We start from the raw sequence: 17,778 nt of genomic DNA, 5'->3' as shown, positions 1-17,778 counted from the left end.
ACTTGAGCTTACCTAGCAGTTCCCTGTTTAACCACACAGGTCTCCTGGCTCCCTTCCTTGACTTCCTACGTGTCAGGATGCTCTGATCTTGAGCCTGGTAGAAGCAGTCCCTGAACACTAACCAACTATCTTGGGCCCCTTTACCTTCAAGCAGCCTTGCCCAAGGGATTTTCCCTAGCAATTGTTTGAAAAGGCCGAAGTTTGCCCTGCTGAAGTCCAGGGTTGCAAGTCTGCTTGCTATTCTGTTCCTGCCACAATGATTTTAAACTGATCTGTTGAGTGCAATTATTCCTTTTATGTAAGTGGAATTAAACTGGTTCTTCTACACAGTCCTGAGGCAGCTTACCAGTACAGCTCTACAACTGCAACCTGTTCTTCTGCTTCTGAGAGCTGCCAGTTTTGAGAAGTTATGGAGCTTTTATACATTCAAAACCAGTATTTTTTCTTCTACATATATCACCAAAGCTTATCACCTATTACCACACTCCCTCAGCACTTGCACTTTGGACAACCAGTTCAAGGACCTGACATTTCAAGTAATTCATAGATGACGGCATGAAAACTAGAGAAAAAAACAAGCACTATATTTGAAACATCACGGTATAGGTAGGTGGATGAACAAGAGGCTTAACAGCTGTGTATATGCACATGCCAGATATATACTTTCAAATGTACACAACAATTTACAAACATTTTGGAGAGGTCTACTGCCTGCCTCTGCAGGGTCTGGTGTAATCAGACCCTGATTTGACTGATTTAAGTTACTGTTCATCTAAGCTGTTATTGTTTACAAGGAGTATAAAAAGAAGCTCTTAGGCCAGAAGGGGCAGAGAACAGGGACACACATGAATATATGCACGTCTCTCAGCTGTATGACTTGGGGAACCATATTAGCACAGCAGCTTCTGCAACAAGACCAGGGTGCTCCTAATGCCGCATCCATTCACCTGAAGGGAAACCCATGTGGTGGACTTGGGTAGTGCAGCCTCAGAGGAAATGGCACAGTCAGTAGCTGCAGCTCCACTTTGAACAGAAGTATCTGTGATTCTCACTGAGGCTTGTTTGACAATCTGTGGAACAGCTGACACCAATTTGGGAGACTTCTACTGTTTTCACCCCATATGTGAAAAAAGTTTTATGGTACCTTCTAAGGCTCTGCAGATCCCTTTCTTTAGAGAACTGATAATGAGGCTTCCCCCCCTCACATAGTGCATATTCAACCTAGTTTGACTTTTCTTTGTAGACTCATGCCAGGTTTTGGTAGCATACCAATGATAAATGTGCGAAAAACACGGCAGACGTCAACTGCGTGATATTATTTAAAAAGTTAGTTTAATATATTGATTACCAGAGATCATAACTTTTGGTTTTGACTTACCCTACCATTAGGAATCCTTGGTACAAGGGAACAGATGCAAAATAGAAGACTGATGAAAATACAGCCTACAAAAGCAGATAATTATATATATTTTTAATATAATTCTATATACAACATATTACAATAAAGACAAAAATAACAACACTGGTTGATTAAGATTTTGTGACATTTCAAAGACAGACATAATGGTTTTAACTACTCAGAAAACAAAGTTTAAATACCTGCATAGTTGAAATAATAAGGCCTCGGTGCATGACAAATTGACCAAGTGCTGCTGATCTTTTGTAACTGTTTCGACCGTGTACCATCAGCAGCCTACCTATGTGTTTAAACTGTGTGATAGAAAAGTCAGCTGCTAGGGAAGCTTGTTTTCCCTCCTAGAACAAACCAAAAATATTTCAAATATGGAAACGAGTGTAAAGGATGTGTTTCAAATTTCAAAATTCTAAGTGACAATTAATGCTAAGTCAAATTTGCTCCTGCTTCAGAAATCAAACCTGCAACAAGACACACGAGACAATTTCTTGTGCACATCCTAAGACACAGTGGCTGTAACAAATACGTTTAATCACCTATCTAGCTTCTTTCAGGTAAGTTCTACACAGAAATGACGGTAGTGTTTTCTGCTTTTCTTGCTTTTTGGATTTAGAAATATAAAGCAGAGGACATGAAAAGAAAACATTAGTTTGAAGATGAAGTATTTTAATTATCTTACAGCATACTCTAATTAGAAATGATCAATTCACTACTGTTTAAGAATAGAGCTTCTAATCCCATGTTAGTATACAACTATGTGCCACGTATTTGACAATGAAACTGTTAACATTACCTTGCCTTCAATTCCAATTCCACAGTCTGCTGCTTGAATCATGCTGACATCATTTCCTCCATCACCTGGAAAATGTCACTGTAATATTCAGTTCTTCAGAGGTTTCACTCTCCTGGCCTTACAGTATTTCAGAAATCTCTTATATACCTTTAAATTCTTACAACTATTCTATGGATTATGATTAATTCCTTCAGCAATCAAGACTTTTTCCTCCAGAATAAAGAAGATAACCACACCTTTCTCATGGAATGGCATTTTCTGCTACAGCTACATAACACTTGGCTGTTGCTAAAGAACTCTCCTTGGTTTTGTTTCAACTATTTCTCAATGGTGCCATCTACTGCTTATTACAAATTTTTGCTACTGCAAAGGAAGATCATACCAACAGTTACCTATTGCACATGTGCGTTTTCCAGTGTGGTGCTGTAACAGTTTCACAATATGAGCTTTTTGGGTGGGAGAACATCGGCAGCACACTACAGCAGGACACTGACAAGCCAACTCTACAAATTCATGCTCATAATACTTCAGACAAACCTAAGGAAAAAATACACTTGCATTTACTTACTATTAAATATTACTACATGCAGTCTAACATAAAAACACAGTATAAATAATTCTTTTATGAAGTTTTGCTTGCACAACATCCATCTGGGAGAAAAAAAAAGCCACTTTCTCCTAACTGTGGCTTTATTATTTTAAACTGACATTCTCTTTCATTTAGAGAGCCAACATGTTTTGGGGCTAAGAGAGCAAAACTAAAGCACACTACTTACAAATCCCATTCTGTTACCATATAGGAGACCAGAGATCCAATAATATTTGCCCATCTAGAATGCATATCCTCTAATTAGCACTCAGTGAAAACCAGAAGTATCTCTAAGCACAACGTGAAGTATGGGCAAACATTGGACAAATCTTTAAGAGCATGAAGAAACTGATACTTCACTTTTTGAACACAAGCATATAGATAAGTGTAATTTGACAGAAACCAAGTTCTTACCTCAAGTGAGTCCCCAGATATCACCAAGGCACAGTCATGCTTCCTCCTAAAGGCATTTAGTTCTAAGTGAGCCTCTCCTCGAGTGGTAACCTTCAATTAAAGAAAACCCATTCACTTAAAAGATTGTTATACTCTCAATAAAACCAGCTGCCTCAATAAATCAGCTTTTGAGAACTCATACTCAGAAGGCCTTGGTTCTTCAACAAGTGTTCCATCCTGGTGCAAACCCAATATCCATGGGATGTGACCACAAGCTTCAAATCTTACGGAGTGAAAAAGTAATCCTCAAACAAGAAAAATTTATCTAGTCAGCTTAACTGGTTCTTCAACCAAGTAGACCAGGGCTAAAAAATTAATGAATTAATGACACTGAAATAACTTAAGTCCAAGCTGACCTGAGTCTTTCTATCTTGGCAGGGCTGGGGGTAGGGGGGGGGGAAAGAGAGACAAAACCCCAAGCAAACCCCAATCCTTTTATTTAATCAGTAAAATCTGTTATTAGAATCATGCAAAATGTTCACATTAATAGTTGCTTCAGTTTGGGTAAGCAGACACAGATGTCAAAAGGCACGTAAAAATGCTCACTACTACTAATCCTTTTGGATCTTCCATGAATGTGCAAGCAGGATCAAGTGGCATAATACAAACCAACATAATAGATTTTTTTAATTTACATTATTATTGTTTCAGAAAGGTCCTGCTGTGAAATGCAAAAAATGGTCAAAGGTTACCTAATGGATTTTGGAAGGTTTTGACCTAGAACACAGAACATGGAAAATTTTCATTATAATCAGATTTTGAAAAGACTGGCAGTTTTGTTTGTGTTTTGTTTGTTTGCTTTTTTCAATAAAAGTTCAATATATTTTTAAGCTATCATGCAACACAAAGTTCCAAGAACAGAATAAAACACAAACTCCGATTACATGTCTAATTCGGCTCTGTCAGTACTTTGATTAAATAACTTTTAAAATATATGAGTCTTTTTACAATGAAGCTGAAGTTTTGTCTTTGGCCCACCACTACCCAGAATCAGATGCAGTCCAAAGATGTTTCTCTCTCCAGAAGGGCTCTACTACTACACATAACTGAGTTACATCAAAAATCACCTGCAAACAGAAAAACCCATGCACACGCCCTAATTCAGAATTTTTTCTCCTCTTTTTTTCACAATTAAACATGTAAATAAAAAGTTCCTTGTCTGCCAACTGTTAGGAACACCAGATTGCATTGGCCTATTATAATCTGTTTGCATTAAAGCGATTAGGAGATGTAAGCACTTGGTGCACACTGAGCAGTGGTAATTGCCTCTCTGTTCTACCTTTCACTTAACAGAGCTATTTTTTCATTTTTAAGTACCTCTAGACAAATGTATCAGTTAATTTCTATACAAAATAAAGAAGCTGATTCTAAGAATAAAAAGGAAGAGCATTAAAATCAAAATGCATTTTTTGGGAAGCCAAAGTAGTAAATAATTTTTTATTTACTAATTTATAACTAAAATAGAAGCATTAAAGTGGCTGGTATTTTCTTACATTAATCCAGTAGTTATTTCTTTGCAACAAATACAGCGACAGAAATAATTCCGTATAAATCCATTTTCTAACTAATTTAAAACTTTGCACACTCTAAGTTAACACAGTTTTATGCTGATCTCTTATTACCAGTCGAGGTAATGAAAATAAAAGTCTGACTCAACTAAATAGATTTTGTTCAGGAAGACTTAATTTGCGGTGTTGCAACATGGAAAGGTCAACAAAAATTGATCTAAGTTTTATCAGAAGCATTAATAATTTAATTGCAAATAATAGTCTGCAGGGCCTAATTTGCCAGTCTGATGCTTCAGAAGAACCTACATTTACATGTAAATTATATTCATATAATTATTTCTGTAGGTGCAAGTGCTTCATTTAGAACAAACACAGACATATGTCTGATCACAGAGCATCAATCAACATCCAGAAAACCTATTTTTGTTTGACTTCAGCAGAGCTGATGCTATGCAAATATAATCAGAATGTATATAAGAAGATATTCAGTTCATCTTTCTAACAACTATCTTAAACAGTCTGTAAATAAAGGGCAAATACACATAATGATATACAAAAAAAAAAAAATCAAATTTTCTCATACTGATTTGAACTATGTCTATACAGAGGACGTTGGCATCACAGTTTAATTCAGGATTAACCCTGCTTGCATCTAAAGAGTTTTACTAATGAAAATGCTAAAACAAGCAAGAACCATATTCAGATAGCCTAAAGTACTGGACACTTTCCTGCTGGCTCAAGCACCTCACATAGACCCCTCTCCATTATTATTCAGAGGTGCCTTTACTATGTCTGTCCACCATGTATGTGAAGAATGTAAAAAGCACGTTGAACCTGGGTCACTTGAACATGTATACAAACATTTCTCTTGCATACCAACAAATCTAGAAACAAACACCCTTACAGAAAAACAATGCTTTGTAATTCTACATTCCTGAATAAAGACCTAAGTACCACTCAACCATTATTATGACACTCAGCACAATAAATCATCAATTTTCAACAAGCAGAAAACTGCTAAGCAAATAAAGCAACATTGTTATTAGCTGTCCTTTAATGAACCAACAAAAAAGTTGGAATTATACTTACAGGTCTGAAAATGTGAATATCTTGAGTTCTAGACACTAAGTGAGAACTTTTTGCAATGCAAGTTGCTGTCTCCAGCTTATCTCCTGTTAACATCCATATCTGGAAAATAATGTAAAAGTTTAGTCCACTGGACATTAACATGTCCATTCTCGAAATCTAAATGACATCTCTCTCCAACCTTTTTCTGGTACCTTTTGGGATTAGATTACCAGAGAAAATATACTGATAAATGCATTTTAAACTAAAATTCATGAGCAGTTTTTACTGCAGTAACACACAAAGCAGAAAACTGTCTTTACTGCAGGCAGCTCCATTCCCCTTCCCTTCTCACAAGCGCCAATGTCTCAATTTACATGAAGACAACATGAAACTCTGGGGAAACCCAGTGGTGTTAGCTGAACAGCATAGAAAGCATAAAAGCCTTTCCCTATAGCCCTGGTACTACCTTGATCAAAAGAGTGAGGATGCAGACAGCTACAGGAGAAAGAACATTTGTCAGCAAAATTACGTGACACAGCAGTCTGTGACCCTAGTGAGGATCCATTAGAAAGCAGCCGCCAAGCAATGGGACAGCAGATCCTGGAGGAAGAGTTACAGTCCCAAAGCTCAAAAGAGAACCTGCCCACTGACCACACAGAACTGCAAGGAAGACATTTCTTACTTTGAATGGACCTAATTACAGACAAATTTAATTCTTGTTAAAAAAAAAATAATAAAAAACAACCTGTTGTGCCAGCAGTATGTATTTAGTACCTTTATTCCAGCATTTCTTAGCATCTCTAGAGTTGGTCTAACATCTGCTTGCAGCTGATCTTCTACTCCAGTAAGACACAGCAATTCCATTTCTCGCTCCAAACTCTCTACAACAGCAGCAACCTTCAGGTTTCTATCATGTATGCTTAACTTTGCTTGGTTATATCGACTCTGTTTGCAAAAACACAAAACTTCTTAGTTTGCTATGACTCAAAGTATACATTCAGTCTACCAGTCAGTTATTATATGGATTCATTAGGCTAGATGTTTATCTTCAAATACCTTTAATAAAGAACAAGATTACAAGATCAAATTTTACTTTATACCCAATATTAGACATGGGTTTTTTGACAAATCAGTTCAAGAGAATGCCTTCTGAACAACTATTAAGAATGAGGCATCACAGAATCTAAGCAGGAACTGCCTTTATCTTTGAGAACAAGTACATGAAAAAAAGATATACAGAATGACCTAAGAAAGGCCATGCTGAAGCTACAGAATTAACATTACGCTACCTTCTGAGAAAATACTGTCCAATCACATAATAAAGCAAGACAGTATTCTACGTATGACTGCAGAAGAATCACTGAAGAATGATATAACCTCTAACATATTGTGCGCCATACATTGACTATCGGTGTTTTAAATATGAATCATGTTTTTGCCACCTAAATAGAATAAAAAAAGAGGAATTTTCCTCTTGAAGTAACTAAATATGGTGAAGCACAAGATCACTCTGTCCCTTCATACCTCAAAATCTTGATACTGTTCTTCAGTCAGTGATTTCTTGGCCACAACCAGTGTACGCAGTCCTTCTCGTGCCATATTACCACACTAAATGGACCGAACCACAGAACAGTTACGCAAATATTCAACCATATGAACACATTTAATACTATATGCTAAAAGAGCATATCTGTACCATAACTTTTGGTGTTTCTTTAGACTCTTAGATTATTTTGGAGAAGCCACAAACAGAACAAGAAGCAATTACATTTCAGGTCCCCCAAATGAAGTCGTATGCTACTGGTATGCCAATTAGATTTCCTCTCCTACCTTAAAGAAAAACTCTTTTAGGTTGAAGCTTTAAAATAAATTAAAAACTATTTGAGGCATGTAACAGAGCTACATGTTCTTTTTCCTCTGAACATACCTCTCATCAGAAAAATATCTACACATTAAAAATAGCCATGGAATAGCATGTCTTAATGAAAAACAAGGCTGTCCAGTGCAAAACACTTATTGATTTGACCTCATAAAGCCAAATAAATTAAACAAGTATTTTACAATTAATTGTGCATCATTATCGCCAAAAGTAATTTTTATGACATTTTGCTAGGTCTTGAGGGAATTTAATTTATTCATGTCCCCAAATAAATCAAACTGCCCTGCAGCAGATATTGATTCATATTGCCAATACCATTATGAACATACATGGTGTAATCATTGTATTAACATATTGTCTGTATGTAGGGTCAAAATAAGATGATTGCTGGTACCTACTAGAGCCACACAGTGAAAAAAATTAATCAGTTTCGAAATTGAGTCACCAGCTATTTTACATTTGAATTTTTTTTTTGCCACATTTATTAACTTGGCTGCAACCCTTATTGAGCTTTGTAATTCATAATCATACCTCACTGTAGGATTTGATAAAACAAAGACATTTCAGGATAAATAGGTTTATAGCAGAATACATCTTAGAAGTAATTAGGTTTTATACGAAAGGTCAGTCAATGAAAAACAAATTTCTTTGTTTTAAGTAGGAACGTGTTCTACTATGACTACTAGCTTTGCTTTTCCTGTGGGTTATTCAAGAATAGAAATAATTCTAATCCCTTAAAACCCATTCAGGATATATATAACTGAACTTCAACCCCCACTACTGCATTGGCTCAGGTTCTCCTTTAAACCTATTTGAAAAAAACCTGTTTTTTGGGATTTTTTTTTTTTTAATAAAAATTTTTAGTTCTTATAAATTTTGATTTTGTTTCTTACCTCTTCTTCTAACCAATCATTGTACTGTACAATAGTGGACATTGCAACATCTGCACCCTTCATATAAAATGTAATTTCTCCTGAAGATTCATCCTAAAATTGTACAAAAGAAATAGAGGGGAAAAAATAAAATCTGTTTATACAGCCAAAACAATTACCTACAAATAACCTAATTGTTTTTGAAGCAGTCAATAGATTATCATTTATAAAAAGATGAGGTAAGTTGCCAAGAGGCAGGTAAGTTTTATCAGTTGATGTTATGACAACATCTCTGATTCCACTGAGATCCATATTCCCTACTTAATGATAGAAGAAAATCCATTCTAACTGAAGTCTATGTAACATTCTCAGCACCCCTAAGCTGCCCATCTAAGTTCTAATTTATCACTGTTATGCCCCATGTAACTACTGAAGTATTTTGTTTCTCTGTTGGCACATACTATCTAACCCACAACAGAAAGTTTTCTCTGTGTCTTTCAAATACAGAAGTAATTAAAAGTTCACAAATAACTTAGTGTAAATGCCTGCTACAGATGTTTTAATGATGAAAACCACATTGCATATTCAGAGAACTCATACACAGGCAAATATAATTCAAATCAGGACTTTCTGAGGTATAGTCTGTTGCAGAAGGAATGGATTAGTCTCATCTGCAAGCTTCTTAGTGCCAACCTCACCTAATGAAATATAGACTTAACCAGCTCTCCTCAGACCTGAGCATGCACATATTCTGCGAGAAGTACCCTTTTCTAAGGCTGATGGCACATCTGGTTTGTCATCATGAGCAAATAAAAATTGGGATGAGTTTGACACCCCTTTAACTAGGTCTTGGCACTGATCTAACCATCTAACAATACAGTCTGAAGCTGTTCTGCTACAGTGTCTGATTTTAGGCGGGGAGAAGGTAGAAGTATGTGGTGTAGATGACTTAACATTCACAGAGGTTTAAACCTTGCTTTCAGCATGGTGGTGTGGCTTCCTTGTATTTGAGGTTTTCATGATCTTTACCACACTCCCAGCTGGGCATCTGTCTTGTAAATCTTAGACCCTGTGGGCTGTGCTCTGTATGCATGCCATTTCAGGTATCAGTACTAGGTCTGGAAAAGCAACAGCACTAGTAATATAGAAAGCTGCTAACCACTATTCTAAGAAATTTCAGCCATTAATTTATCTCTTGAAGAGGCAACATATTTTGTATGAAAGAAAAATGGAAAATTAAATGCAGCAGCAAAGGCTGAGTGTGAAGTAAGGAAATTAACACGCTTCCATGTAAGTGAAGTCTGTCCTTTACAAAGCTCTCTGCAACATCACCTTAGCCTGATTCTTCTGCAATTGCTTGCCTAGTATCTCGTGTGTACCTGTGTCAAAGGTGTACTTTCCATTTGAAAAATCTTGTGAAATGCATTCCCTGAAGGATCAAGTTGCTATTATATTTTATAAAAATAAACATCCAGTTAAAACATTTTTGAAAAATAAAACCCAACGCCCAGAATACGCCCCAAATTACCCTAACTATGATCCCCATGCGCTTGCTCTCTGAAGTGAAGGGAAAGATCTGCAGAATATAGTAGGTCAGGATATGTCCGCCCGGGGTCTTCAGCTGCACTGAGGTCAGGTCCCTACTGACCAGTGTCAGACCCACACTCTCTGTCCACTGCACCAGGGCAACCTAACGGGGGAAGAAAAGGACAAAAGAGAAATGTTTAAGTGTGAATGCTCTATTATACTGTTGTATAAATTAGGTGAAAGCCAAACAACTGTTGCTACAGTGAAAGTCTAAACTCTTCCAAGAATCTGGAAAAAAACCCCATGAATAGCAGTAGACTGAGTACAAAATCTGAATACAGCAAATGAGTATTTTCTTTCAGAAGCCTACAAAAAAATCTTATGAAGAATATAAAGACTTACTTGAACTTATTTCTGAAAATGAGGTATTTAGAAGATATCGTTCAAAAATAACAGTTCTAATTTTAAAACCCAGATATATATTCAGCGATACTTAAAGGACATCCAGTAGAAATTCTGTAAAACTAGAATACAATTTCTGTACCAACGACACCACTATGTAAGTAAAAGATTTTGGGGGTATTTCCATATAAAATATTTTATTAAATCTACAATAACATGCAAGTTGAGACACTGTAATATGAAATAGAGAAGAAAAGGATCTTATTTTTAGTTTACTTTGTTTACATGTGTAATTTTATTACTTTGTTTCAACAATAATATGAGTTCTTACGATATCAAATGAGATGAAAACCAAGCTTACAATACAAATCCCACAACATGCTTGTAAAAGTACCTTTTACAAACCCAGAAGTGCTACATTATACAATAATAACTATTAGCTACTACTACATGGCATCTTAAATGCATACATTACAGATTCACTTTAAAAAAAAAAATTACTGTTTTAAAGTGCATGACATCTAGATTCTGCTTTTTCTATGTCATGCTTTGGATAATGCACTAGACATTTTTCTATCACGAGGTGGTTTATTCCTTAAAAAAAACACTTTAGGAAAACTGCTTTGCTGTTTCTTTATGTACAAGCCATATTCCATAGCTGAAGAAGTTTTTGATAAAAAAAATTTCTCCTCCTCAACTCTATTTTTATTTTTCCAAATGCTAATCATTATTGGAAATCAGATTTTTAAATTACTAGAGAGGTAATTACAATGAAGTTCACATGATTTTTATGGAACCTGCCTCTGCTATTAATCTCCAAAAAAGACCCCAAAATAAAAAAAAAACAAAAAAACCAACAACAAACAAGCAGTCTGATAAAAGGTAGGCAATTAGCAAAATCCCTTGATAAGTTCAATAGACATGATGACCAATGGTCACTAAAAATTTCACCCAAAGCAAGTAAATCTCTAGAGCTTCTTATGAAAATTTAAAATTGAAAAAAAACCCCAAATTGTATGACCCCCTAAGAAACGCTAGTAGTGTCATCTGTACAGGCATCACCAAAAGAAAATACAGCAAGATGCAGCTACAGAAAAGAACACCCTTTGAAAAGCACCATTTTAAAAATCTTGAAAATCACAGGAAGTCTTTTCAGAGATTTTTCTTCTTCAGTAGAAGTACCACATAAGCTGTAAATGATCCAATACTCCCAAGGTTAATTTTCAATTTTCACAGTGAAAGATTACTATTACATTCTGACCTGTAAATTGCATCTTTCTACTAACACCCTATCATCTTATTTGTGTCCCTTTGCAACTAGGACTTAAGTGTTCTATATTTGGTGACTCACATCTGTTTAATATTTCATTTCTGCTTGGTTTCACCTACCATCTGAATTAGCATTTTGTAGCACAGTCAGTTTGGATTCTTATACCTGGCCTACACACAACTGCATATATATATATATATATATACACTTTTTTTTCTTTAAAATTGTTCAGTGCAACTACTACAGCAGAAATAGTCAGTAAGGCTCAAAATTCAAACAGATGTCTAAAAGGCAATGGAACAAACATGGGAGCAAGACATTAATTCTCATGATTCAGAATGAACCAGAAGAGCTAGATCTTAACAGCATCCAGAACATAGCCATATCTTACCATTAAATATCTGAAGCTTTTAAAATAAACATATATATATTAAAAAAAAAGTACTTCACAGATGGCATGAAAATCTAAATTATAAATCTTAACAAATAAATATATACTGAATGGCTAGCTATACAGAGTTCAGAAAAAGGATTCTCAGGTAAGTCTCTGTTCATAAGGTTTTCCCTCTATAAGTATATTCTCCAATATATTTCTGAAATCTTACATTAAAATAGTCTTGCAATCTAGTGTGCACACATCAAGAGACCCTAAAATGCCAGGTAAATGCTAGGTATGACTGTGGCTTCTACAGAGCTTGACATATTGGATGCAGTCAGATGAAACAACCAAAGGTTTGGATGAATACAAAAGTCTTCGCTGGTGATGCTACCGTTTTGCTTCAAAAAATCTATTCTAATTATAATATTTATTTGTCAATAACCAATTATTTCCTAACACACAAGGATGAAATGTGTCAACTTTCCTGAATTCAGGTTAGAGACTTATTTGAATATTTTGTGGATCTTGTATGGCTTATCACCAAGCTTTCCTTCTATGGAAATGGGCAGCCCAGGAGACAGAAGTACTTTGGCAGACACAGGGTTGTCCCACTACTGAGACACAGATGTGCACCTGAACCCCTTAACTGTGCAGCGTACCCAGGACAGGTAATGTAGCTGGAGTCACCAAGAGCTTCTGTGGTGTCTTCCACTCAGTAGCAATCCAAAGGGTAGGGACAGCTGTCCACCTCTCACATAAGAAAGTCAAAGGAGCAACTTCCAACTTAAGAATGAAGGTAGCAAATACCTGCATTATGGAATGGAAGAGAAACACCTCTTGTTTAGTGTTTCTTACTCAAAGACCTTTCAGATATTTCTATTTACCACACGCCCATTGTTGAGCTCTGGTTGCTTGTGCTAACAGTCTCTCTTCACTAGAGCCCAGCTGACCCTCAGAGCTTCCATAGATCACAGCCTCATATATCAAACTCTTCAATCATGACAGCTCAGATTTCCTCTCAAATTTGGAAACTTCATAAGGAAACCCTTTCAATTGAAGCTGTGATGGCGCAGCTCACAACATAACCTAAAGCCGTATCTGCACAGGAGGTGGAAGCAGCTTCTTTGAGAAATGTGTGTGTCTTGAGAGAGGCGTAAGAAGGGAAACTTCAGAAGCAGTGTTGTTATAGGCAACGGCAGCCCTGCATACTAGTTCCAGGTTTGGGGGACATAATCATCACATTTTCTTAGTAATGTTCATTTACAGAACCAAATCAAAACAAGCCACTTAAAAATATCTTGGGTAGTTTCTAGAAAGTCCTAGAAAGTACACAAGGTTAAGTAACAACGATGCAGTTACCTATTTTATCAGCCACAAAATCCCATATCAAGCACAGAAGAAAACCCAAACCCATTATTCCTGTTGTAGATTCAGAACTGCATGTTTAATTACACTGATTTTAATATAAAATAAATACTAATAGACATTAAAAAAAACCCTAAAACTTTAGAAAACATGTAAATTGATAGGCCACAAAAACCTTGGTATATTTAATTTTATGGTAAAGCTATTACATTCTAAGTGGTTCTGTTTTTTTTTTTTTAAACTGTGGAGCCAACATTTAAAAATCATTTTTTAAGGAAAAAGTCTCTTCTACAATAAATCCTCTCAGCCTATGGCTCCCATTTAATAACTCTAATGAAAATAATTATGCAGCAGAAAATGCTACAAATATCTAAGCAGACAAGTCAATAATCAAAATAAGATAAATGAGATTATCTGTAGAAAGCACTGAAAGTATCAGCCATATCTTTATTTACTTTCAACTCTGAGGATGAAAGAGTTAAGTACCTCCCTGCCCTATCAAATAACAGGAGTTTGCTCCTCTCTGGAGTGGTGTTAGATGGCTTTAGGCCATTCAATCAGTAGGTTCAGGACTGTTCCCTACATAGCTCAAGGCCCATCTCTGAATTCTCCTGACCTCTCCCTGTGAAGGTGAATAACTTAGACAAGGAAGGTCACTCACATTCCCTCTCAGATTAATATCCTCCTTAGCTTCCTCTGGACCAACAAGAAATATCGGTTATCACCCATGTCTTACTAATTCTCCATTTGGGGAACCGCAACACTGAGTCCATTTGCTCTGTGGAAAATGTAACTACCTCCAGTTGTCATCTTGGGAGCATGACGGCATGAAGAAGTCCCAGTTGAAGGAAACGTGATACCGTTACTCGAAAAAATGAAACTCGCCTTGGGCACACAGTGAGGTATCTGAAGCAACCTGCTGAATCCTGAAGACCTTCAGTTACTGGATCAATCCTAAGAGGATGTTTCTGCTTGGCAGAAGACCAAAAAATGCCTTAAGGCTGTTCTTCCTTGCTTTAGATACTACATCAATCAGAACTGGAATACACAAACCACCATACTACTACCGCTCCCTTTGAATTCTGGGCTATTTGGAAATTAGCTGGTCTTAGGAACCTAATCCACTCATTCAGTTTTTTATAATAGAATAGTTTGAGATAGAAAGCAGAAGTGAAGAAAAAAACCCAACAAACACAACCAAACAACCCACCCCACTCTTAGCTTGTGTAAATTGAAACAGAGATTGAATATTTACTTGACTCAAACATGATCTTTTCTCAACCAAGACAGAACAGCAATGTATTTCTATGAAAAAAAAAAAATATTCAAAACCCTATTTAGACCAAAACTGTCAAGGGCCTGAGTGCATCCTCCTACCTAGGAGTTTAATCAGCTGTGTTCAAGGCCAGCTTGCTGTTAAGAGCTGTGATGAAGAAAGTGTGAAGAAGCCTCCATGGAGGCTGCCCTCCCCTTCACTTGGCTCTCACACTTGGTCCTGTGAGAGCTACACTGCAGTCATGTTGCAGCTATGCCCATGCTTGGCCATGTACCTGCTGACCTGGCCCTGACAGGCAGGCAGGACCTCACTGCCATGAACTCCCCTTGCAATCACCAGACTGTGGCTAATGCTGGTTCCTGTCTTGGGACCTGATCCTGACTTAATTATTTGACTTCTTGGCTTGAATTCAGACATGCCTCATCATCACAGACCTGTACAACAATCAATACTCTTGACTGTCTCTGGTTTCTATCATAATACATGATGTTTTCACCATGCTTGAATATTGTGAGACTGTCCACCTCCTCACTGAGGTCATTGCCTCTAAGCAACTTGGCTATCAAGTTTAGCTCCTTGCTTCCCTTTCCTGGCGGGCCAGCCTGCCACTGCTGCTCCCTTGCAGAAATATCTAACTGCTCAATATTTCCCAAACGTTGCTCAAAACAATTTATGACCAACTCATTGTCACTTTCAACATACAATATTCCCCCTTGAGCCAATATCCATTTAAGAAAAAGATCCACCACCTCACAGCTGGTGTTGGCAGCTCTTCTCCACCCCATCCAGCAGTTTGGGAGTTCCCCACAGTTGTGTTGACAGATTTTCTGGAGCCATGCTATGAACCTGACCACTTAAATTGAAAAATGACCCATAAAAATAAAGGCTTTGAAAGTTTTGTCATATATGAGGGAGCAATTTGTAGGGTGAGAAAGAAGGACTAGGGATGGAAATTTTCTGTGCTACTTTTGCTGCTTAGAATAATTCTTATGAAACCAACCTTCATTTATTTCAGAGTATTTAAGAGCATCTTCATTTCAGACAATACGATCTACTTTCAAAATGAGGTTGCCATGTAAGGTATACGGAGTTGGTATGTGTGGTATTTAGCAGTTAGGGATATTGGTTTGGAAACAGGGAAGAAGCAGAGAGATTTATTTTTCCTACTGCCTGAGTGTACGACACACATATGTTTCCAATCAGTGCTGATTTGTTTGTATTTATGAACAATGATTTGATAATGAACATTTGCAGTTCACCACTTTTCATGGAGAAACTTCATAATTAAACTAAAATTATTAACTTAAAAATACAGGTTGATTATGTGAAAAAACTGCTGATCAATATTCAAGACAAGCTATGAAGTAGTTATTCTTTGTAGGTCTCGAAGGTCACAAAAGTCATGGTTTTATGCTACTGAATGATTTGCTTTTCACAATACATTGACAAAACAACACAATTAGTCTCGCTTCAATAAGCACACACAATAAAATGAATTAAACAATACAACATGTCTCATACATTACAGCTTCACTTTTGTAAACACAAAAGCTGTTTCACCACAGGCATATAATTTCCTTGTCTGTTTTTAAATGATTGGCTTTGTATCCTTGTAATTAGTTTTAGCAACTCTGTTGTCTCTGGACAGAAATGTTGGAATTAAACAACTGACCGCACTTCCAAGTAGTATTTAAATATTCAGAATTAGAAATGCTTGAGAATATAACAGTGCAGGACAAAGCATTACCAATAAATAGTTGGCTTATGAGAGTAAGCAGTTACTAGGAATCGTGACTGATCAATCTTTTCTGACCAAAGGGGAGTAAAGGTCTTCAAAGGCTCCTTTTCACAGCATGCCCCTGAATTGCTGGGGTCTGTGACCTCTGAACTCCATTCCTTTACCTACTTAGCTTATATCCTTTTATGATTGTTCATTACATTAGGGTAGCTGGCTTTCTACACATGAGCTGAACCCACATCCGTGATGGCCAAGTAAGAGCTGTTTTCACTTTTTTTCAGTGAGTTCTCAGTGAATGTTTATTGTTTGCTATGTTACAGCTGTAGAGGACAAGTGACAGACAAATGAAACTTTCCAGTCTTTCAGAGAAAATGAAATATTGATCACTTATCATAAGAAACAAAGAGCCTGGTATAAGTAGGGTTCACATAATGAATACAAAATCAGTTGCTTATCTCAGGATACTCTAACAATAGATAAATACATCTTTTATGATCAATGTACCTACTTCTAAATGTGCATACTTTGTTATGGTTATGTTTTATCTGTATATGGATGTACACATAGACACACAGATGTGAAGAATTTCAAATGAACTCCTCAAGTCAATTCCTTAAGTGTATAGTGTGTCAACATATTACTAAACTGCTTCTTATACTTTCCTACATGGAAGAATAGTTTGTACTTACACATTGTTTTCTGCTCTTTATATGCTACTGTGATATCATGCAATATTATATAAGTAACAGACAACTTTGCAAATAACATCTTTTTTCAAAAAACTGTAATCAAACCAGATCCATAAACAAAATCTAAGAGAAGAGAGTTGTAAAACTGAATAAAACTGGTTAAGTCTATTAAATGATAATGTTGCTTATTAACCAAATATGTTGTGATAGGTCAGTGCTGAGGTTAAAAAGAAAACATCAATTGAACCATTTCCCTAAATAAAGCTCCAGGGTGCAATATTCAAAGCACTTTACTCAATAAAAAATGCTTTTAAAATGGTACTTTGGTGATTGGGAAACATTGGCATCATCCGTCAACCTAAGTGCAGGAAAGTTCAATAAGCTAAATAATGAACCATTTACATTATTTTCCTTAGGCTCCAGTGATTTGCAAACATTGCATCAATAGAACTCTTTAAAAAATTATGATAAAGGCTTGCTAGTCTTTCGACTCTTACGGTTTTTGCTGTCATGCTGCAATTTTTACGCTGTTTAGATTTTTTCTTTTTTTTTTTTT

General features: G+C 36.3%; 1 protein-coding gene across 13 annotated transcripts in view; it reads right to left on the bottom strand.

Annotated features, from left to right (window-relative positions):
* ATP9B (ATPase phospholipid transporting 9B (putative)) overlaps positions 1-17,778 on the bottom strand; it is a 164,539-nt gene that overhangs the window by 10,786 nt on the left and 135,975 nt on the right. For all 13 annotated transcript variants that reach the window (XM_065052257.1, XM_065052250.1, XM_065052248.1 and 10 more), the window contains 10 exons: positions 10,105-10,266; positions 8,598-8,690; positions 7,350-7,433; positions 6,600-6,770; positions 5,847-5,945; positions 3,211-3,300; positions 2,600-2,744; positions 2,208-2,272; positions 1,600-1,755; positions 1,379-1,443 (listed from right to left, as the gene is read on the bottom strand). In XM_065052257.1, coding sequence (XP_064908329.1) covers positions 1,379-1,443; positions 1,600-1,755; positions 2,208-2,272; positions 2,600-2,744; positions 3,211-3,300; positions 5,847-5,945; positions 6,600-6,770; positions 7,350-7,433; positions 8,598-8,690; positions 10,105-10,266 — 1,130 coding nt within the window. The remainder of the gene's footprint in view (positions 1-1,378; positions 1,444-1,599; positions 1,756-2,207; positions 2,273-2,599; positions 2,745-3,210; positions 3,301-5,846; positions 5,946-6,599; positions 6,771-7,349; positions 7,434-8,597; positions 8,691-10,104; positions 10,267-17,778) is intronic.

Source organism: Columba livia, chromosome 2 (genome assembly GCF_036013475.1).
Source record: "Columba livia isolate bColLiv1 breed racing homer chromosome 2, bColLiv1.pat.W.v2, whole genome shotgun sequence".
In the NCBI taxonomy this organism is placed as follows: Eukaryota; Metazoa; Chordata; class Aves; order Columbiformes; family Columbidae; genus Columba; species Columba livia.
The sequence above is the reverse complement of the archived record's forward strand: the minus strand, read 5'-3'. Positions and strand labels throughout refer to the sequence as shown.